Source organism: Peromyscus maniculatus, chromosome 3 (genome assembly GCF_049852395.1).
Source record: "Peromyscus maniculatus bairdii isolate BWxNUB_F1_BW_parent chromosome 3, HU_Pman_BW_mat_3.1, whole genome shotgun sequence".
In the NCBI taxonomy this organism is placed as follows: Eukaryota; Metazoa; Chordata; class Mammalia; order Rodentia; family Cricetidae; genus Peromyscus; species Peromyscus maniculatus.
Genome location: NC_134854.1, coordinates 64,957,444 through 64,981,727, shown reverse-complemented (window position 1 = coordinate 64,981,727; position 24,284 = coordinate 64,957,444). Strand labels below are relative to the sequence as shown.

Genomic DNA, 24,284 nt, shown 5'->3' with positions numbered 1-24,284 from the left:
AGAGAGAGAGAGAGAGAGAAACATAAGTTCATAGAGAGCTCATAATATTCAGCTCTGTACTTTCTTTCACATTTCTACAGCTAGATTCCAAAACCACACTCTCTTATTAAAGTTTTTAATTCTTGTGAGTTTAGATTCATAATAATTCTAGCTTTTATGGAGTTAGGACCTTTCAGCATCAATTCTTCTAAGTCTTTATTTTTTATACTAATTCTCCTCTGAGCTCTTTGAGCACAACTGAAATTTTTCTTGGTGAGTTTGTTTTTCACTAAAGGCCCTTGAGTTCTTTTATAGCATTGTGTACCCATTCCACATCCACTTTCAGAGTCCGATACTAGTTTTACTTTACTCTTTGGCACTTGGTTACTTATTATTTTATTTTATTTTGGAGACCAGGTCTCACTATGTAGCCCTGGCTGGCCTGGAACTTGATATGAACTCACCAAGATATGCCTACCTCTACTTTGAGTGCTGGGAGTAAAGGCCTGAACTTGTGAGTTGATACCTGTAAACACTGGCTATAATCTGTCAGCCCACTGTCTTTTCCAGGAGGAAAAGCGTCCACATTGGAAAATGAGCCGGCAATCATGAAAAAGGTTCTGGCTTTCTTTCTTTTCAGTTTTCTTTCCAGGAGTATTTCCAATTTCCTTCTTACTAAGGTAGAAAGAACCTCCACAGGCCAAATTGTACCGGATTTATCTGCAGGCTTGCCAAAGGGTAGGAGAGGACACTGCCAATAGTTCTAGCTACTCACGTCCACTCAACCCACCTCACCAATGCACTGGGGTTAGCAATGAGGCACTGGGTTAAATGACGTTCCTACACTGGGGGGTATTAGTTCGGCCCACCCACCATCCCTGTAAGGTCTCCCAGCAAACAGGAGATACAGTAAGCAAGAAAAGACCTCAAGAGGGCGGAGAATGGAGGAGTCAGAGCAGCAGGAAGGAGAAAGTGGAGGGAGGAGGCACAGCAGCAAGAGGAGAAAGGCAGAAGTGGGCTGGAGAAAAAACTCAAGTACCAACAAAACCAGAGACTCAGGAAGAGCAGCCAGGGGAAGGCCTTGGAGCAAAAAAAGGAGGCAGAAGAGGGCCAGGCTGCTGCCCCAGATGGAATCCCCAGAGAGTTCTGGAAGATTAGATGCCACTGGAGAAAGTCCCTTTCCTTCTTAGTAGACCAGCTTCCCCACAAGAGTCACTGCTTCAGACTACTGTCCTTCCCCTCAACCTCCTTATTCATAATATTTTCATTTGTTTTATTAATTTTTTTAGATAGGTTCTCATTATATAGCCTGGCTGGCCTGGAACTCACTGTACAACCTAAGTTGGCCTGGAATTCATGATCCTCCTGTCTCAGCCTCCAGAATATTGTGATTACAAGCCTATGTCATCACTCCTGGCTTCATTAAATAAATCTTAGTGTCTACTTAGCTGCAAAGTGTTATGTGAAATAATAAAAAAGGTGCTGGGCTGGGCTGTGATAGCGCACGCCTTTAATCCCAGCACTTGGGAGGCAGAGCCAGGTGGATCTCTGTGAGTTCAAGGCCAGCTTGGTCTACAGAGTGAACTCCAGGACAGGCACCAAACTACATAGAGGAACCCCGTCTCGAAAAACAAAAACAAACGAACGAACGAACGAACGAACGAACGAACGAACGAACGAAGATGCTGAAAAACTTAAGGAACAGCCCAGTCCCTAGTTCACAATGGTTTCAGAGAGCTATGCATTTTGGGAAGGTAGAGACCATTACCAGAGTAGGGACAACTACAAAGTAGTTCTAAACATTCACTACATACAAAGTTCTCCCTAAGTACCAGAATTATTAAAGTATAGTTTCTGTCCAAAAGAGGCATATGATTAAATACAAATTGATAATAGAGACATGAAATTTTAGAAACAGACTTCTAATAGAAATGGGACGACCCTAAAAGAGATGGAATTTGGGTTTAGTCTATGAGTTTGAGGCTAGCCTGGTCTATATTGCAGGTCAACCAATGATGAGACCCTGCCTCAATAAATCAAACACAGAGAGAATGAAGCAATGTCTCAAAATCTCTGAGGAAAAACTATTTTCACAAAATCTTAGAACTAGATAAAATACCAACCTCACATTAAATTATTATTATTCTGTGTCTTTGTTGTTGTTTGCTGGGGTTTTGTTTTTGTTTTTTTTTTGTTGTTGTTGTTGTTGTTTTTTAGGTACTGTCTTGCCATGTAGCTCAGGCTAGTCTTGAACTCACAGCAATCCTTCTGCCTCAGTCTCCTGAGTGCTAGAATTACAGGTAAGTGCTACTAAGTTTGGCACTCCCACAATAAATTAAAGACATTTCCAACATGAATTATGCCTCCTATGCATCTTTTCTTTGGAAGTTTGAGGATGTACTCCAGGAAACAAATGAGTAAAAAAGTATACTAGTGCTTGAGACACACTGAGTGCCATAAAGGAATGAGTTAAGGCAATCTTGGGACAAGATCAGTATAGTAAGCTAGGAAAGCAATGAATCCAGATGAGATTAAAGATCTGAGGAACACTCAGAATATGAATGCAGGTCAGAAAAGGAGAAGGACACCAAGAAGTCTTAGAGAAAAGAGAACATGCAGTAACAGAATACACAACATAGCTCAGAACTTGAGAATACTGTAAAAGTAGTTAGTTGAAAAGGAGCATCTCTACTGGAAGACACAAGAGCTACGTGAGCCCTTAGAGAAATGACAGCAAGTGGGAGAGGACTTAGTGGTTAAGAGCACTGGCTGCTCTTGCAGGGGACCTAAGTTTGATTCCCAACACCTAAATGGCAGCTTGCAATTATCTGTAACTCCAGTTTCAGGGAATCCTGTGCTCTCTTCTGGCCCCAACAGGCACCAGGTACAATGCATAGACATGCATGAAGACAAAACACCCATACACAAAATAATAATAATAATAATAATAATAATAATAATAATAATAATAATAATAAAAGGAACAACTGCAATCCTAGCACAGACATTCTCAAACTTTTTGTCTCAGAGTCCTTCATAACCTCTTAAAAAGTTCACAGACCTAAGAGCAAGGAGGTAGGTCAGCATAGGAAAGTGCCTGACACTTGCAGTGCAAGCCTGTCAGGGTAGGATTCCTGGAATGAGATGGAGTCGGTGACAGAAACAATGAGACTCTGTCTTAAAAACAAGGAGAAAACTGACATCTGAAAAAGTTGTCTTCTGACCTCTACACATGGGCTGTGACAAGCATGTGCCCCATCTGACAAAATAAATAAAATGTAATTTAAGAAAATACATTAATTAAAAATAAATAAGACATTCATTAAAGGGAGGACCTGGTACACTAGAGGAAAGTAAGTACTCTACCAACAACGATGTATCTCTCAATCCAAATTTTCAGTATATTTTGACTAGAATTAAATGCACTTTAATTTCATAAGGAAATATCTGAAAGAAATCATATTATTTTATATTTACTTTTGGGGTTTAAGACAGTTTAACTGTTATCAACTTGTCTAAGTAGGATACTAACTTTAAATTACTTTTAGTGCTAGTCTATTAATAAATATTAAATTTAAGTGATTCCCATGAACATCTGAAGGGGTTCAAGAGATGCAAATAAAACACACAATAGGGAGTTCTAGATCAAAACCCAACTCTGCCTGCTTCTGCCTCCCAAGTGCTAGGATTAAAGGCCTGAGCACCACATGCAGCCTTTTTCGCTTTTTGTTCTTTGAGGCAGTCTCATGTATCACAGACTAGCTTCACACTTGCCGTGTAGCTGAGAATGACCTCAAACTCCTGATCTTCTTAATCCACCTCCTGAGTGCTGGGATTACATGTATGTGTTAACGTATCCAGTTTTACGTAGTGTCAGGGATCAAACCCAGGTCTTCATGCAAGCTAGGTAATCACTCTGGCAATTGAGCTACGTTTTTGTTCAGGTTTTTTGGTTGTTGTTTGCGGGGGGGGGGGGGGGGGGGGGGGGTGTGAGGTGGGGGGGATTTTGTTGTTGTTGTTGTTTTTGTGTGTGTATTTGCTTCTACTTTTTTCTGTATAGTTCTGATTGGCCTGTTACTGATTAGGAGATCAGGCTGGCCTTGAACATACGTAAATCCTCCTGCCTGAGCCTCCTGTATTCTGGGATTATAGGTATGTGCTACCATGCCTGACTCTGGTTAAACTCTAAGTCTTTATTTCTTTATAAAATAGCAATTAAAGTTATCAGATCGCATTTCAAAGGACATTGTACTAAGTGAAAACATAAGGACCCCATCCGAGTATTTAATAAGACTTCAGTTAACATTCATGGAGAAAAGTGATTTAAATTTTCCTTTGTTATGACACCTTGGATAACTCTGTATGGTTTACTAAAGTTAGTCATGGTTATGTCCCCATTTCATAAACCAAGATGTTAGGATTTTATAACAATAAAACACTGTACTCTAAGCAAAAACAATGTGAATAATCTGTATTATATACAGTTATGTAAAAGTTACATATCTCTATCTAATGTATGTATGTATATAATATACACATCTGCTGTGTATATTAATAAATTCTCTCTGGAAAGATAAGGGAAAAACCAATACTTGCTTCTGAGGAGTCTTGGGAGTGTGTTCTATGCTTCTATTCTCACTTCTAAAATTTTTTTTGTGTATAAGTGTTTTACCTACATGTATGTCTGCGCACCATATTGATGCCTTGTACCTCTGGAGGCCACAGTAGATCCCCTGGAACTGGTTGTGAACCTACATGTAGATGCTGGGAATAGAACATGGGTCCTCTGGAAGAGCAGCCAGTGCTCTTCAGACCCTTACTTTTAATAGCTCTATACTTACACTTGAGAGAGAGAGAGAGAGAGAGAGAGAGAGAGAGAGAGAGAGAGAGAGAAGAACTAACTCCATTTTTATCATTCTTTTCTTCTCTTCCTATTTACTCTGCAACTGTGCTATTCTGTCTTCTATCTCTATCTTGCCAGAAAAGCAAATTATGTCACGATCTCCTCTGACGGCCATGCTGCCGTCATGTTCACTGTCCTTTCCTTTTTAGACCTCCCAGTATTGTAACTCACAAATCACAACCCTACTTGAAATGCTGTTTTCCAACTTAGCCCTGTGCACCACCCACTCTCTGATTTGTTTTCCTGCTGAGGCTCCTCTGTTGACTCCTTCTATCTCTGAACCTCGGATCTTGTTATCCACTCTCTCTAGAGACGTCTCTTCCATCTCATAACTGACAATGCTATCTCCACGTCAAGGACTCTTCACCATTCCTTGAGCTTCTTGCACCTAACGTTGCCCAGTGATAACGACTCATTCCTTTTACTCCCTGAGGTACTGTGATGAGGCAAGACAGTGCAGAGTTCCTCCACCCTGTATTCGTCCTGACGCCATTCCAGGTTTAACTAGATTCTAATCTCCTTGATGGAGAATCCCATGGAAAACAACCCAACTCTATTCCAGGAACCAAAGATCAGAATGTCCTAGCTAACTTATCTTAGCCTTTGTTAAAACTGCTTGTTTGTGAGGAACCCTCTCCAGCTAACTACTTATCTTAGCTTTTGTTAAAACTGCTTGCTACAAACTGCTTATTTCTGCAAAGTCCCCCTGCACCTGTTGAATGAGGTGCCAGGATATAGTTTCAAGATTTAAAAATCCTGTGTACTGGATGGGAGTGGGAGAGGAGTGTGGTGGTATTGTGTCCAAGAGCTCTGACCTCTTGGACTTTCAACTCGGAAAAAAAAAATCTGCAGGGAACACAATACCACCACAGAGGGGATGGGAAGGGGGATACTCAGGACCCTGAACACTTGGGTGTGGCCTCAGTCTGCTGGAATAAAGACTTCCAAATGGCTATACACTGTGTCTGAGTGGTCATTTCTGGTGAGCTCTCCATAACAGCATCCTAAAGGAAATGTTACCGTCTATTCAGTTCATTTTCTTTTTCTAAAGATTTACTTTTATTTAATGCATCTGTATGAGTACTTTGCCTGCATGTATGTTAAGTGTATTGTGCGCATGCCTGGTGCCTTCAGGGGCCAGAAGAGGGCACAGAGTCCCCTGGAACTGGAGTTATAGATGGCTGGGACCCAAACCCAGATCCTCTATAAAAGCAACAAGCAAGCCACCTCTCAGTCCTCTCTCCTCTGTCCCTCCCCCACTCTCTGCTGTTTTGTTTTGTTTTGTTTTTGGAGATCTCTGTGTAGCCCAGGCTGTCCTGAACTCACTCTGCCTCCCAACTGCTGGGACTAAAGGTGTGCCCACCCAGGCATCTCTCAGTTCCTACGCTTTAGATCCAACTAGGTTAAAAATACAATTCTGCTGTTTATTGTTAGTAGCCATAAGATCTTGAGCAAGTTGGGACTCTTAAGAAAATTATAAGCCTTGAAATAAGTAAAACAGAACACTAAGTTCTAGGTAAATTATCCCACAGTGAATTCACAGTGATGGTTATCCCTCATGTCAAATTCCCAACAAAGGAAATCCTACTGTCAGTCCCCTGTACCTGCTTCTCCTCATCTTACTGCCTCACCATCCACGCCACTCTCACTTTCTTGTTATGAACGCTCCCTCCTGGTTCCCACTCTGTTTCTGTTCTTGCTCCGACAAATCTCCACAAAGCATCCAGGTCAGTTCTTTAAAACACAAGCCAGTAACAATTCCTGTACTCAAGTCCTGTAGTTCCTTCCCAATGTACTCAAGTTTCTAATTCAAATTCCTTTCCTTGGTCTTAAAGGTCATAATCTCAGTCAATGTATTATAATGTCTATTGAGTTTTTAAAATTTTTCCACCTTTAACTCCAAAAATTTTAAAGTATACCAAGCCAGTTGACTTTTTGTTGTTGTTGTTTTGCTAAGAATAAAGTCTTGCTGGGGGTGGTGGGGGTGCACACCTTTCATCCCAGCACTCGGAAGGCAGAGGCAGGCAGATCTCTGTGAACCCAAGGCCAGCCTGGTCTACAGAGTGAGTTCCATAACAGCCAAGGCTACACAGAGAAACCCTGTCTCAAAAAACAAACAAAGAATGAAGTCTTATTTTTATAGCCCAATTCATTTCAAACCTCCATTCTCAGCTGGGCATGGTGGTACAAGTCTTTTACTCCAGCACTCGGGAATCAGAGGCAGGTATAGGCAGACATCTGCGAGTTCAAGTCCAGCCTGATCTACACAGTGAGTTCCAGGCCAGCCAGGACTATGTAGAGAAACCATGTCTCAAAACATAACAAAACATCAATTTCCATTCTCCTGCCTTGGCCACCTAAGTGCTAAGATTAAAAGAATGTGTTGTGATGCCAAAGCGGGTGATTCCTAGGAACAAAGAAAATTAAATAATAATTTCACTCTCTATTTCTTCCGTCAATCATGCTTCTATTTAAGTATGCACACTGGCTAACTGGCTTTTTTTCCTTTTCCTAAGTTATACATCTACTGCGCCTTGGGGACTTTGTACTAATTACTTTTTCCTACCTGAAAAGCTCTTCCTCAGATCTTCTCATAGTCTTGGGCCTCTTCCTGAAGTTCAATCAGCTTAAATATCCATATATCCAAATATCCATAATATATCCATATCCATATATCCAAATATCCATTATATATATATATACATATATATATATATATTACACACATGTGTATATATAATGTGTGTGTATAATATATACGTCCATGGATGTTTTGCCATCATGTATGTACACTTGCATGCCTGAGTAAGTGGTGGAAATCAAACTATGGTCCTATTGATGAGCAGCCAGTGCTTCTAACCACTGAGCCATCTCTCCATCCTTGAACTTCTACCGCTTACAACAGGGCCTCACTGTATATCCTTGGCTGGCCTGGAACTCCCTATGTACCATAGTCTGGCCTCAGATTTATAGAGATCACCTGTTTCTGGCTCCCAGGTGCTGGCATATATTACCATACCTGGCTAAATACCATTTTCTTAGTGACACCTTTTCAGGCATCCATATAAAAACAGAACACTAGAAAGCACCTGACTTTACTTTTATCAAAGTATTTAAATGTTTTACAAGTTATAGTTTTTTCTTCGGGAAAATATATAAAATAAGCAAAAATGTATTCAAGAAATACTTGTGTGGCACACGCCTTTAATCTCAGCACTCGGGAGGCAGAGGCAGGCAGATCTCTGTGAGTTCGAGGCCAGCCTGGGCTACCAAGTGAGTTCCAGGAAAGGTGCAAAGCTACACAGAGAAACCCTGTCTTGAAAAACCAAAAAAAAAAAAAAAAAAAAAAAAAAAAAAAAAAAGGACAGAAAGAAAAAAAGAAAGAAATACTTGTGAAACCCAGGTATAATGCCTCATGCCTGCAATCCCATTACTTGTGAGGCTGAAGCAAGATTCTAAGCCGTGAGCAGGTCTGGGCTACATATCAAACTCCTAAGACAAAAAAAAAAATTTTTTTTTTTGAGACAAGGTCTGTCTATGTATTCCTGGCTGCCCCAGAACTGTTATGTAGACCATGCTGGCCTCAAATTCACAGAGATCCTCCTGTCTCTGCCTCCAGAGTGTTAGGAATAAAGACATACCTACCCCCAAACAAATATTTTTTTAAAGGATTAAAAAGGCCTGTGTCTGTGAGCAAATGTATGAATGAAAGAGTATGTTTGGAAACTAGGTGTCTCACTGTCAAACAGGGATCATCAAAACTTCCTGTTTTATAAACCCCTTCCTTCAGAAGACAACATTAGCTTCTCAGCATGCTTGTTCTATGAATGACAGCCTAGACTCACAGATGACCTCAGCCCTTATAAGAACCACATGATTATAATCCCTCACATTGTCTTCCCTCTAACTTTTCACCAAAATTGTCAACCAAATTCAAATTAATTGATTTAAATGAAATTGAATTCAATTTTGTCACCAAAATTGTGGCAGACAGTTTTACAGAGAGAGAAGTGACTCATATACAAGCAAAAGTGAAAGAAATTAAAAGAGGAAGAAGAATCTGGAGAGTCCACTATGGACGAGAAAGAGTTTTCTCTCTGGAAGCCTGACAATGTGCACTGAGGCACTGGTGTCCCATGCCTGCAATCCTAATGCTTGGGAGGTAGAGGCAGAAAGTCCACAGTTCAAGGCCAGCCTTGGCTACAAGGGTCTGTCTTACAGAAACAAAGGAAGGAAAGATATGGACACCATACAGTTGTCAAGAAGACAAACATAAAATACCTTCAGAGTTCCACCAACCTAAGATTTTTTTTTTTTTTTTTTTCCGAGACAAGGTTTCTCTGTATAACAGCCCTGGCTGTCCTGGAACCCACTCTGTAGACCAGACTGGCCTCGAACTCACAGAGATCAGCCTGCCTCTGCCTCCCGAATGCTGGGATTAAAGGCATGGGCCACCACCGCCCTGCTCAACCTAAGAGGAAACAGGAAATTTTAAGAGGAAATAAAAATACCTAAGTAACTGACTGACTAAGACTACCTCTTAAAGGGCTAGTGTCCGAGCTAGTGGTACCACTGTAGCCTAGAAGTGGGGTATTACCTTTGGAATATCTCCTTTAATACCTGGGGGCAGCCGCAGGATCCAGAAGTTCCTGTTTCTCAACAAGTTCTCCAGGTTCTCCAGCCGCCGCTGCAGCAGCCCGTACTCCTGCAGCAGGGTCCCCAGCACGGCCCACTTGCCATCCAGCTGGTTCCCAAGCTCAGTCACTGTCTTTTCACAGCTGGCTAGTTTCTTCTCTGCTGTCCCTGTCCTGCCTTCTAGGTGGAGGAGTCGCCGGCTGTGGACCTCCACCTTCCTCTCTATGGCCTGGACAGCAGCCACCACTGTCCACAGGGAGATGGCTGCAGTCTGCAGGTGTGCCTCATTTGCAGCTGGAGGTGTAGGAAGAGGAAGGGGCTGCAGGGATGTAAGGCATTCCGAGTCCCATTCAGAAGTCTATGTGCAATGGAGAGATGGGACAAGACATTGAGAGTTAGAAGGAATCCTGACTCTAAACCACAACCAAATAAGAACTACTTAACTGTCCAGCTGATATTAACCAAAACTGTTTTATTACAGCTTTACAGTGCCTATGTCGACCTTGTTGCTCTGAAGCCTGTTGGCATCAAAAGCCAAGGGAACTGTTCTGGTGGGTTCAAGGATGGATTGGGAAAGATAGTGAATAAATAAATTGGCTTCTTAAGGCCAGTCTGGCCCATTTCTCTAATAAAAGGCCCAGAAATACAGGTTGCTGCTGCCTCTTCTATCTCTGGAAAAGGCTAATTAATGTACATACGAATTCTCACCAAGTTTCACTGACCTCAGTGCCTTCTGACAAATCTCTTAAGAATTTATATCTAGCCCTGTCTATCACTCGTTTATACACTACAACTATACCAATTAGTAATAATTGAACAGGCCGAGGATGTCTAGTCTACAGAAAATATGACAGCTATTTTCAAATATTCAAGGGTTCTGAAATAGAACAGGTTTGTTTAATCTTATACTATGGAACTCCAAAGGACAAATTAGAAAAATACATGGGAATTTTCAGGCTGGTAACGATGTTTGAATTAGATTTTTTCCAAGAAAGTCACAGGCTGTTTGTTCATTACTGAATATACTTCGAAACAGAGTATCATAAATGGAAGAAATCTGTACAACAAATACGAAGTTAGACTAAGCCTCTACAAGGCCTAATTCTCTGAACCCGATACACCACTCTGGCCACTGCCTTCTATTTCCACTTTACACACTGTCTTGTTCTCATTTCATCAGCCCTCCAATCCATTAATAATAACTCTTCTATGATGATTCCATTCGCTCCTGGCCTACCACCTGCACATGGCTTTGCTTTCTTCCCTGCTCGACCACTTCTGACACTTTCCAACCCCATTTCACTCACGTCTCTAATGCCTCCCTTGCTCAGCTGACCTACTTTGAATGAGTTGAATCATTCACATTTATTTTATTTTATTTTTTTGCTTTTACAAGCATCAGGTGAGATCTACAAAAGAAAATCATATAACCATGTGAGATGCTGTCAACATATACCAATGGTCAATGCTCAGTGGCGCACTCGACACTACCTAGTGCCCTTCAGGCGTCTACAAACTCTCAAACTAATGTGCAAAAGAATCAACTAGAAAAGGCTGGGCAGTCGGCCAGTGTAATGGCTTAGCAGTTAGAGGCACTTGCAGTCAAGCCTGATTATCTGAGCTCAATTCCTGGGACCCAAACCGTGGAAGAAGAGAATCAACTCCCCCGTGTTGTCCTCTGCACTGAGGAAATTGAGTCAGGAGAACTGCTGTGAGTTTGAGTCCGGTCTGGGCTACATAGTGAGTACCAAGCCAGCGAGGGCTACAATGGCAAGACCTGAATTCCAAGTCCTGATCCCCCCCACTCCCAAAAATATTGACAATCCAATTAAAAACATACAGTTCCAGGGCTGGAGAGATGGCTCAGCGGTTAAGGGCACTGACTGCTATTCCAGAGGACCTGAGTTCAAGTCCCAGCACCCACATAGCAGCTCACAGCTGTCTGTGACTCCAGTTCCAGTTCCATAAGCAAAACACCAATGTACATAAAATTAAAATTAAAAAAACACATATTTTCATTTAGTAAGTGTGGAAAGAAGAGAATGGAGATGTGAAATTTAAGCAAGCTCTTAGTTGATGGACCCTGCACCTAAGGGAGCACACAGTGAGGGCAGAGACTTCTCCACACTCTACCCTTACTGAAGTAAGCCAGGCTGTGGTGACCCATGCCTTTAATCCCAGCACTAGGGGTGGAGGGGAGGGGGCCAGAGGCAGGCCGATCTCTGTGAGTTCCAGGACAGCCAGGGCTATACATAGAAACCCTGTCTCGGAAAACAAACACAAAACAAAAAGGAAACTGAAGTAATTAGACCTAAACTCTTTTTCTTCATACTTCTTCCCACATCAAACTATCAGTAACAAAGCTAGTCTCTCCACTTGTGCTCTTAATACCAACCCTTCTGCCATTACAAAAATAACAGCTGGTGTGATAGCACATGCCTTTGATCCTAGCACTTGCAGAGGCAGGAATACTTCTGTGAGTTTGGGACCAGCCTGGTCTATATGTTTGCCAATTAGGGTTACAGAGTGAGATTCTGTCTCAAAGAGAGACTCAGTAGTAGCAGTAGTAATAGTAGTAGTAGTAGCAGTAGTAAAAACTTGTCAGTGAAGTGTTCAACCAAATGGGGCATCCACAGCACTGCCCAAACCCCAAGGTTCAGGGACCACTGAGGAAGAAGGTTAATAAGATTCTGGAGTGAAACAGTGTCTTCTGGACATGGCAGGACTGTTGCTCTCATGAACTCCTATCAGCCGAGGCTGCCTGCAGAACATCAAGCTAGTCCCCATTTAGCATAGAAGGGGAAGTTCATGAGCCCCACCCATAACTGGGGAGCTGTGGACAACTGATGGCATGGGGGGGGGCGTTTTTTAGGGGTTTGGCCCCTGGTAGATCAACCACATTCCAGTGAATGGAATATACACCAAGGAGTATATGAAAAGCACAAATTAGACTCCATGGGTCATTTAAAAAAAAAGACACAAAACTGGGGGACACTGGCAAGGGAAGGAAGAGTGAGTCTTGGATGAGTGGGTGAACATGAACAAAAGACATTCTCTTAAATTCTCAAAGAATAGAAATATTTTTAAATCATTTAGATTTATTTGTTGCATGTATATCAGTATCTCGTCTTCGTGTATGTATGTGGCACCATGTGTGTGCCTGATGCCCTCAGGGGTCAGAAGAGGGCATCAGATAGTCTAGAGCTGGAGTTACAGTGTTGTTAGCCACCATGTGAATGCTGGAACTAAACCCGGGTCCTCTGCAAGAGCAACAAGTGCTCTTAACTTCTGAGCCATCTCTCCAGCTCCTAAAAATATTTCTTAAAATTAAAAATATCAGTATCTCCCAATTCTTCATCAAAACAGACTTGCTCTGGTCAGTACCATAGCCACTGATTCCATGGGATCACTGAGGATTTGAAATGTGGTCAGTTCAACTCAGATGTGCTGAGTATAAAAAACAGTGTATGAAGACTTAGTATGAAAAGCTGTAAAATCTCATTGGTAATTCTGTAATATTTATTGCTATTGAAAATTTGCATACACGAGACTAAATAACACATATCACTGAAATTAATTTCCAGTTTTACGTTCTTTCTTTCTTTTTTAAGACACACAATCTGGTTATTTGGCCAAGCATATCCTAAAATTTCTGATCCTCTTCTCTCAGACCCCCAAGTGTGAGCCACCATGGTTTTACCTCCTAAACATGATCAGTAGAGAATTAAAAGTAGGTGCACAGCTCTCAGCATATACCTATAGGATACATGATGGTCTCTACTATCTTTTAAATTATTATTTTTTGTTTGGAAAAAAAATTAAGCTCCAGGAGTAAGGATGGTATTCTCCTCTGCTCTCTTCCCCATCCAACCTCACGGCTCCCGTTTTCCTCTTCCTTCTCTTCCTTCCTATTTCTCAGCGGGCCTGCCCGGCTCCTGACCTATTATTAAAACGTCTCTTTGAGCTTCTTAGGTGGCAAACACAAGCAATACTTCCCATCAGAACGTCCTGTTAAGCAACCATTCCCTCTTCCTCAATGGCTGTGTGCAAGGATTGTCGCGGTTGCCCTGGGGGCTCTGGCATCTCTCTGGTGCCCGGCTGGGCCCGCTGCAGGCCTGCAGCACACATGCACCCGCGCCACTGGCTGAGCCTCCGCTCCAGTCGGCCCTTCCAAGGTCCCCTGCAGGGCCTCGGCCTGTCCGGGCGGGCGGGCGCGCGACGCTGTCCGTCCTCACGCAGTCTGTTAAGGGCACACCTTGGCTTTTACCTTCGCCGCCTCGCAGGTGACGGTCCGGCCGCACCTAGCAACCGCAGCCCTCTCAGCTGTACAGAATGGCTGGCGGGTTTCAAAAACACCTCGAGCCCACTTCCCCGTTCCGCGGGCTAACCCGAAGCAGCACGGCGCGGGTGAGCTAGAAACCTCAGACCCGGGTCCCCTGGCGCGGCTGCAGTCCGCGGTGGCCCTCCAGGGCGGGCGACAGCCGCAGACCCACGCGGGCGACAAGGCCCGCGGCCGTCCCCAGCCTCCTCGCTCCCCCCCGAAGCCCGGGTGACAGAGACGCCCGTGCATCATCGCCCTTACCGGAGCGGCGGTCGCCTCGGCCATGGCCCTCCGCTACCCGGTCCGGTCCGGTCCCGGGAAGTCGCCGCCGCACGCAGGCCGGGCTGCTCGGTGCTCTCCGCAAGCCGCGAGAAGAGGTCTCGCGTGGCTCGCACTGACAGGACTCGCGCGGCAGTCCGGCTTCCGGGAGCGCAGGGCCGCGGAGGAGCAGAGTTGCTGACAGCCTCCGCCGCACCGGCTGCAGCCGCCCCTCAGCTGCCGCTTTGTGGACAGCGAGTACCGCAGGCGCTCTGCCGGCCTAGACGCGCCCCCTTCCTGTCGGTCCTCCCGGGACAGCGCGCCCCCTGGCGGCCCCCGCGTCCGGCGCACCCTTCCAGAGGTCAGCCTCTGGGAAGAGTTTTGATGAATGCAGATCCCACCTTCTGCGTTGGGTTTTCTCATCCACCCAGAAGGCCCCACAAATGCTAAGTAGTTTAAGGCCCAGCGGGCGTCAGCTGGGCAGGACGATAGCCCAATCTACTACCAGTGTAGAAATGAGTGAGTTAGATAGGAATGATGGAGTTGTATCATTCATTGAAATTACAAATGGGTGGAGATCATACTCCACGTGGCTTGTACTGGCAACAAAGACTGTTCTATTTGGATTACCTATTTCTTGGGTTTGGCTGAGAAGGGGAATTTTTATGAATATTTGTTTGTTTTTATCTTATGTGTGTGAGTGTTTGCCTACACTTGCCTCCTCTGGTGCCCATGGAGGCCAGAAGAGGGTGAAGGCTAACTTGGAACTGGAGCTACAGAGAGTTGTGAGGCACCATATGGGTGCTGGGAACCAAACCTCTGCTGAGCCATCTCACCAGCCCTGAGAAGTGAACTTTCTGAGGCCAACAGAAATAAAGCTGTGGTTATATCTGCTGGTCTGGACTAAGGGACAAGTGAAGACAAAGGTGTGTGTTTAACAGCCTGTATGGTAGGAAGGTAATCACACAACCATAACTTTCCAGCGTACTCCTCCTTTCAAACATGTATGAATCAAACCAATACCCAAACCTGTATTTCAGTAAATGAACCAGTCAATTCTCTTAACAGTAGAAGTGTCTCTTAACAGTAAAAGTGTCTATAATTCCCCAAAGTATGAAGAGCATCACGTTGGACCACTTCCACTTGAGCACACTGTTATTTAGTGTACATACAAGGTGAGCACTTTATATGTGATTTGAGCATGAACTGTGGTCAGATGGTGCATAGTTGAGAGTTAAAAATCACCATTCTCTGAACCATAACATCACCATAACTGAATGAACTTCTAGAAGAAGAAAAGAAGATGAAGAAGAAGAAGGAGGAGGAGGAGGAGGAGGAGGAGGAGGAGGAGGAGGAGGAGGAGGAGAAGAAGAAGAAGAAGAAGAAGAAGAAGAAGAAGAAGAAGAAGAAGAAGAAGAAGAAGAAGAAAAGCCTGACCTCAGGAAAATATTTGTTGATTTTACTATTAAAAGTCATAATTTAAAATTTTGGACTTAAAGGGCAAGAACAAAGCCAGGGTATGGTGCTACTTGCCTTTAATCCTAGCACTAGGGAGGCAGAGGCAAGAAGATTTCTGTAAGTTTAAGGCTAGCCTGGCCTACATAGCTACTTCTAAGTCATCTAGAGCTACACAGTGGAACTCCATCTAAAAAAATGAGTAGTAATTTCCATGCCCTTTATTCCCCTGTTAACTGTTAGATGTGCCTGTGGACACTAAACATGGACATCTGTATTACTACATAAGATTCCTCATCTTTTTACTTATTTTAGGCTTTTGAAGTATGTAGCCCAGGTAGTAGAGGATGACCTTAAACTCCTGATCCTCCTGCCTCCAACTCCCAAAGGTTGGATAAGTATAACAAGTCTTTTTGTCCCACCAGCCAGCTCCCAAATAATGACAAGGAGACTTATTATTAATTATGAAAGTTTGTCCTTAGCTTAGGCTTGATTTTAACTAACTCTTATAACTTAAATTAACCCATTTTTATTTAATCTATGTTCTGTCAGGTACTGTCCATTGTAGGCAGACTTTTCTGTCCAACCAGCCAGTTCCCAAATAACTGACATGGAGACTTAATATTAATTATAAATGCTCAGCCAATTGCTCAGGCTGATTACTAGCTAACTCTTACATTTTAAATTAAGCCATATTTCTTATCTACCCTCTGCCACGAGGCTGTACCTTCTTTCAACAAGGCACATTCATCTTGCTTCCCTCTGTGTCTGCTCCAGACTCTGGAGACTCTGCCCTTCTTCTTCCAAGTTTGATCTCTGTCCTGAAAATCCTGCCTGGCTATCAACCAATCAGCATTTTATTAACAATGAGAGCAACACATTTTCACAATGTACAGAAAGATTATTTCACAGCAACCCATCCTGCTTCTTCTGTGTCTCCTGGCATCTCTCATGTGCCTAGATTTAGCTCCTCTTCCTTTTTCTCCCAAGAAACCCTGCCTGTACCTCCTACCTAGCTATTGGCTGTTTAGCTTTTTATTACACCAATCACAGCAAATACATCTTCACACTGTACAAATATCCCACAACTGATAAGTAATACACTTTCAACTAAGCTCCACCAAGTATCAGGAGTAGCTCTGCCTATTCAAAATGATGATGCTATCACCAATCTGTTAAATGTTTCTTCCTCTAACAAGAATTATTAATGACTTTTCTCACATTTAATTATTTGTCTTAAATACTTTGGGGGCTGGGGCTGGAGCTGGAGAGATGGCTCAGTGGTAAAGAGCACTTGCTGCTCTTGCAGGACTGGGATCCTGTTCCCAGAACTATGTATGAGTTGGTAATCATCTGTAACTTTAGTTCTAGAGTATACAATGGCCTCTTCTGGCCTCCAGCTCCTGCACTCACATGATACACAGAAACTTACAAAGACTCACACACATAAACAAAAAATAAATCTAAAAACAAGCAAACAGGGTTGGAGAGTGGGTAACGGTACTTCCTGCTATTGCAGAGGACTTAAGTTCTGTTCCCAGCACCCACATGGTACCAACAACCATTTGTAACTCCACTTCCAGAAGATCTGGTGTCCACTTCTGGCCTCTTAAGGTACTTCATGCACATGTGTACAGACAAACAGGAAGACAAAACACCCACATACATAAGATAAAGTAAATCTTTAAAAACAACCCTGAATATATACTCACATTGTAGCATATAGCTGTAATCTAGGGTTGTCATCTCAGAAAGTGATTACCCAAAGACCTCTAGTAATTGGACTTGGTTTTTTTGTACTGGCTAGAAACTTGAAACAGCCAAAATGTCCCACAGCAGGAGAATGGTTGCTTAAATTGGTAAACATATACCTTGTAACATTGCTTACCAAATAAAGGAAATAAAATGTTGAGTAGAACAGTATACCAGTATCAGTTCCCTGGTTTTGATATTACAAGATTATCATAGTGTGACCTTTGGAGGAAACTTGGTTCAGAATATATTTTCTGTACAATCTTTGTAACTCCTGTGGATCTGTAGCTATTCCAAAATAAAATGTTTTTTTAATTAACATATTCAGTAAATACTGGGCCCAGTCTTGCATGGCAATGATTACTTTTCTAAATAAGGTATCTCCTTTTACATGGGATGCATGTTCCAAGGCTTGCTAGTCAATCACTCTCTTTGCTTTATATGTATAATTCTTTTATTATTTTGTTCATCGTATGGAACCATTCAAAGGTAACCATAAACTTCATATATAAACATAAGCATAAGTATGTTTTCTTCCTATCTTTTACTTGTTTTAATTTTATGTGTTTAAGTGTTTTGCTTGCATGTATGTATGTACACTAAGAGCATGCCTACTATTTTTGGAGGCCAGAAGAGGGCCCTTAGAACTAGAGTTACATACAGTTGTTAAATGCCATATGGGTGCTGGGAACCAAGCCCAGATCCTCTGCAAAAGCATTGTCTTAGTGACTTTTCTATTGCTGTAATAAGACATACTGATCAAGGCAGCTTATAGAAGAAAGAGTTTATTTGAAGTTTATGGTTTCAGAGGGTTAGAGTTCATGTCCATCATGGCTGGGAGCATGGCAGCAGGCAGGCAGGCACAGCACTGGAACAGTGGCTGAGCACTTATATCCAGGTCTACAAAAAGAATGGCCAGCATCTTTTGAAACCTGAAAGCCTGCTCCCAGTAACAGACCTCCTTTAACAAGGGCACACCTCCTAATCCTTCCCAAACAGATCCACCAAATGGGTCCAAGTGTTCAATCACCTATGGGGCCATTCTCACTCAAATCACCACAAGCAGCTGTAGGCAGAGTTTTCCTGTGCCGGCAGCCACTTCACAAATAACCACTCAGAATCTTAATACTAATTATAAATACTTGACCAATAGGTCAGGCTTGTTATTGGCTAACTCTTACATTTAAATTAACCCATATTTCTTATCTATGCTTTGCCATATGGCTCATAGCTTATTACCTCATGTCCTACATGTCCTGCTTCCTTGGCAGTGGGCTAGCATCTCCTCTGACTCCATCCTTCTTCATCCCATCATTCTCAGTTTGGCTTTTCCCCCTAACTTTGCCCTGTTCAGCTATTGGTCAGTCAACTTGTTTATTAAACCAATTGTAGTGACTTATATTCACAAAGTGTACAGAAAGATTATTACATAGCATTTCCCCCTTTTTGTCTAATTAAAAAGGAAGGTTTTAATTTTAACATAGTAAAATTATATAGAACAAAAACAATTATCAAGAAAGAATTAGTTACAATATCCAGTCTATTTTGTATTTGACAAAATTAGAGAAAATACTCTGTTATCTATCTTATCTTGGTGAGCCGAAAGTTTCATACCTAACTTGCTTTTTATCATAACTAAGGAAAACTATAAGTTTAACTATTTAGTCTTTAGCTCCATCAAAGACCCTAGAAGGATGAAATGTTACCTAATGACAGGGACATCAGGCTGCCTGGCCAGTTACCCCAAGTTCCTTTGTGACATTGGGGCATCCAAATCTAGCCTACAGGCCTAGCATATCTGATAGACTTTCCTGTGAAGCAGGGAATTTTGAAGGACTCTCCTACCTTATCTTGACAAAGTTTGGCCGTTGCCTTTCTTACCTAATGGTCCAGTTTGGACAGTACATTGTCAGCAATTGAGGCAAGAGCAGTTTCTTTGTCCACATGACTAGCTTTTGCCATAAAGAAAGCAAACTCCATATGGAGTTTCTTCAATGCCCATCATTTTCTCTGAAATAGATTGGTGCTGCCAGGAACAGACATGTCTCACTGTCAAGAAAAGCCTTAGGTTATTAAACATATTAAATGTCATATTCTGTAAGTCTTTCAAGTGTTTGAAGACCATCTATCTATCTAAATATATCTGTGTATGACCTTGAAAATATATCTAACATGACTATAAGTTTGACTATTATAGATGATTATTAATCGTTATTTCTTAATCATACATTACATTTTTAAATGAGTTACATAAACACAATACCTTAAATGAGTAGAAATATACATACAACAAAATTAACTTTAAATTTGTATCAATAAACCAAAATCCATACCAATGTAAAATATTTTGAGTTTAATAGTTGTTTTTTAGTTTGAAAGTAGATGCAATAATCAATCTACCCTTTTATCCTACCATTTCTATATCACCCCCTTTTTTTTCTTCAAAAAGAGGTCCTTGAATCTATTCTCCTTTGTTCAGCTTTTTTCCAACCATTACCAATAACAACTTGTAACCAACACCCTTAAATGATAACAAACATCTATAATCAATACTTTTGAAATGTGGGTATAGTTCTCTAGACTGCTTCCTGTTAATTGGGGGCATTGGTAATTTTTGGGGACTCTGAGAAAATTGGGATAATAATGAAGTCCCAGCTAGAGTCATCTGTGAAGGTGGAGCATGTCAGCCAGCAGTCTTGAAGTTGTTTTGGATGCTGGATCACTTGGACCATCCATTTTCATCGGTGTCTGATGCCCTTGCTCTGAAAATATATAAACTTTTAAAAGTAACATACTTGTCTGCATTAATACAAGTATAGACTGTGCATTGTACACAGTCAGTCAAAGATTTTTTTTGTTATGTGTTTAATCAACCACTCCCCCAAAGTAACACATCTTTTGACTTAAATTTTAAAGTCAAGATATCTTTAAAATATATAGGTTGGTTGAATCTAGCAGTTTTTATAGTCTAATGTCTCTTTGCAGCCAAACAAAGACAACACAATAACGTACAGGATCCATACTCTCTGTGTATTTCCCATCTTTACGTGGCTTATTATATTTTTTATTACTACTCTATTCCTTTTTTAAGAACTTTCTCCACTTTTTTCTTTTCTCTTGCAAGCCTATGTATATTTTTAAACACGCTGTAACCCACTTAGAGATTTTTTCCAATCTAAATCTGTCTTTACTGTGTATCTGTAACCTTTTCTGTCTGCATGAGCAAACCCCTAAACCTGTCATGTAGCACGCTGGCGGAGCTCTCAAGCCCACAAGCAGCAGCTGGGGCACAGAGCCTGTATGGGAGACTGCAGGAACCTGCCATGCTGCTTAGATCATGGCAGTTGGCAGCTGGCTCCATCTCACAGGCAGCTGTTGGGAGATGTGTCTCTACATTGCATCTGGCATGAATCTGTGAGACTAGGAAGCTGCATCTGGCTCTGTTTTTCTGTCTTTAGAACCTTTTTTTAAAAAGCTTTTTTAGGTCTTATGAGAATATACAACAGACAGTGGGTACCATTTGTAGGTGGAATTTTCCTGTGCCAGCAGCTGCTTCATGAATAATAGTAATTTGTCTTAATATTAATTATAAATGCTTGGCCAATAGGTCAGGCAGTTATTAGCTAACTCATACAAGTAGCAATTACTCTTAGCTACTGAGCCATCTCTCCATCTCCCAATACTCTGATTTTTGTTGTTGTTTTTGTTTTTTTTTGAGACGGGGTTTCACTATATAGCCTTGGCTGGCTTGGAACTCACTATGTAGACCAGGCTGACTTCAAACACAGAGATCCATCAGCCTCTGCCTCCCAAGTTCTCAGATTAAATGAGTGCACTAATACATCCAGTTTTTACCTAGCAATTCTAACTGTGGGAATAGTGAAAGAGGGATGAAGTGAGTGATGAAGAATGCAGAGTTGAAAAAAATTAAATAAAAAATAGTAAACAAACAAGCAAGCAAATAAATAAATAAATAAATAAATAAATAAATAAATAAATAAATAATGCAGAGTTGAGCCAGACATGGTGGTGCATGCCTGTAAGCCCAGAACTTGGGGGGCAGAGGCAGGTGGATCTCTATGAGTTTAGACCAACCTGGTCTACCTATTGAGTTCCAGGCCAGCCAAGGCTATATAGTGAGACTGTCTCAGGGGAAGTGGGGAGAATTGCAACATAATCTAATTGCCCTTGTAAGTGTTTTCTTTTTTATTTCTTTAACTAATACTTCAATGCCTGCTCATACTGCCAGAATAAGACTAATTTTCTATTCAAGGAGTGGATTAAAGAGAAATTTGGGGAAGTTATACCTTAATGCTTCTCAAACTCATTATTTAATTCTTGTGCCATGAAGGCCATTTTTACTGATAAAAATTTAATAAGTAATCTCAGTCTAGCCTGAAGGATTTATTCCTGTTTGGGGAGTTATACTTCAATTAACAGAAATATCAATGGCAGTCAACCATTTGAAATCAGAGAGAAAAGAATTCTTGACAGAAGGAAGAAAGAATGCAAATGTGTAAAAATAGTTTTAAGGGGCTAGAGACATGGCTCAGTGGTTAAGAGCACCCACATTAGCCTGTAACTTGAGGTGATCTGATATCCTTCTGACTTCCTCCTGTGCACACACACGCGCGCGCACACACACACACACACACACACACACACACACGTAATAATTTAAAGAGAGAATGGTGTTGAATCATATTTGGTAAGCTTTGGCAAGGTGCACTTCTTAAAGCTACAGCTGCTGTTGCCAGGTGGTGGTGGCTCACGCCTTTCATCCCAGCACTCAGGAGGCAGAGGCAGGTGGATCTTTGTGAGTTTGAGGCCAGCCTGGTCTACAGAGCAAGATCCAGGGAAGGCTCTAAAGCTACAGAGGAACCCTGTCTCAAAAAACCAAAAAAAAAAGAAAGAAAAAAAACCAAAAAAACAAAAAACCTACAGCTGCTAACCTAGATGGAACCAGGAAGAATGCTATTATTACGCAGAGACCAGGGATATCTCAACAAAACAAAAATGGCAGTTAGGCTTTCTGAGAATGAGCTGTTGGACTTGAGAGGTAGAGGTAACTCATCATGTTGTGGTAAGATGAGCTTATGATCATGGATCATTGAGTTTCCCCAATCTTGTTTCCAAGACCTTTCTTTCTGGGCAGTTGGTTAGAATTAATAAGAAACATTTTGTCTGGTTGGTTAGTTTTGTTTTCTAGAGACAGAGCCTTCCTGTGTAGCCCTGGCTAGGCTGGAACTCTCTCAGTCTGGCCTCTAGCACACAGGGACATATGTGCCTCTGCCACAAAAGTGCTAGGATTAAAGGGATATGCCAACACAGTTGACAAAAAAATTAAATATTCTTAAAATGTCTTTTTTAAAAAAAGGGACCTGGGTTTGATTCCCAGAACCCACATCAAAATGGCAGACATGATGGCAAGCCAGAACTCATGTAAACATGCCAGATGTGGTGTGCTTGTGCACTGCCTTTCTAAGGATGATAGGCAGGGCTGTCCTCCAGCCTCCATGCATATACAGACTTCCTATCTGTCTGTCTATCTGTCTGTCTGCCTATCTATCTATCTATCTATCTATCTATCTATCTATCTATCTATCTATCTATCTATCTATCGAGGCATGGTCTTATTACATTACTTTGACCAGAATGGAACTCACTAGGTAAACCAGCCAGGCTGGCCTCAAACATATAGAGATCAGCCTACCTCTGCCTCCCAAGTACTGGGATCAAAAGTGTACACCACCATGCCCAGTGCCCTCACTTCATTTTTTTAAAAAAGAGATAAAGGGTTGCTGAAGTGTTTATCTAATTATTCTTTTGTCAATAAAAACTTGGGAGTCAGATATCGGAGTAAGAACCTGATTGGTAAGAGAAGTGGCAGAGAAGCTGCCAGTGACCTCCTCTCTCCCCCTCCCTCTCTCTCCTTCCTTTATTCAAAAGGGCCCAGCCTCTTTCTAAGCTCCGCCCTACTACTACTTCCTGTGTCTGTCTATATGTCCTGGGTCCTCCAAAACCTCTATGGCTAATTTTGGTCAGCTAGTAGCTAGCTCCACTCTGATTCAAGAAAAACTTTATTGACAGTCTCAGGAGTGTAAGAGTGCAATCAAAATATTTTACATTTCATCCTTTTGTCTAAATAAACCGGGAAGATTTTAACTATACACAGTGAAACTATATACAATAAGAACAATAAGAAATCAGGTAAGAATTACATTTACAATGTCCATCCACTTGCATTTGGCAATTCAGAGAGAGTACTTCATTATCTATCCTATCTTGGTGAGTCCAAAGTTTTGTACTTAATTCACATTTTATCCTAACTTGTATTACCAACCTAAACTATCTTTTTAGACCTCAAACTATTTTCTTAGATGAACAATTTAAGCTTTTGTATCTCTCAAGCTTTTGTACTTAGAATCTTTTTTTTTAATTTGGTAACAAGAAAACTGTAACTACTGTCTAGTCTTCAACTCCATTAGAAGTCTGAGAAGGATACAATGTTACCTGAGTAAACAGGAAGTGCAGAGCAAACAACTTCCAAAGCTATAAAAATGCTAGACACAGCTGGCTCTGTGGATAATCACCCAAGGTTTCTCTGCAACATTGGGGCATCCATCTTTAACCTATAGGTCTAGAATATCTGACAGACTTTCTGTGAAGCAGGAATTTGGAAGGACTGTCCTACTTTGTCATGGCAAAGTTCGGCAGTCTCCTCCTTTTCTGTCTTGCTTGTCCAATTTGGACAGCATACTGTCAGCAGCCAAGGCAAGGGCAATTTCTTGTCCAGTGGCTAACTTTGCCACATTGAAAGCAAACTCCATATGAAGGTTCTTTGATGCCCATCATCCTCTTTTGAATTAAATTGGTACTGCCAGGAGCAGATGAGTCTCACTGTCATGAAAAATCTTAGGTTATTAAGACATCTTAAATTCTGTAGTCTTATGTTATTGAAACATCTTGAATTCTGTAGGT

General features: G+C 41.7%; 1 protein-coding gene across 3 annotated transcripts in view; it reads right to left on the bottom strand.

Annotated features, from left to right (window-relative positions):
* Positions 1-14,360, bottom strand: part of Znf398 (zinc finger protein 398) — a 33,575-nt gene extending 19,215 nt beyond the window's left edge. Inside the window, exons 1-2 of one of the 3 annotated variants that reach the window (XM_006995422.4) lie at positions 14,100-14,360; positions 9,480-9,875 (exon numbers count right to left, since the gene is read on the bottom strand). In XM_006995422.4, the coding sequence (XP_006995484.1) occupies positions 9,480-9,875; positions 14,100-14,123 (420 nt within the window). In that variant the 5' untranslated portion in view covers positions 14,124-14,360. Of the gene's footprint in view, positions 1-9,479; positions 9,876-14,099 lie in introns of those variants that run through there. The other 2 variants (XM_076566607.1, XM_076566608.1) reach the window with 2 other exon arrangements.
* Positions 14,361-24,284: the final 9,924 nt, after the last annotated feature.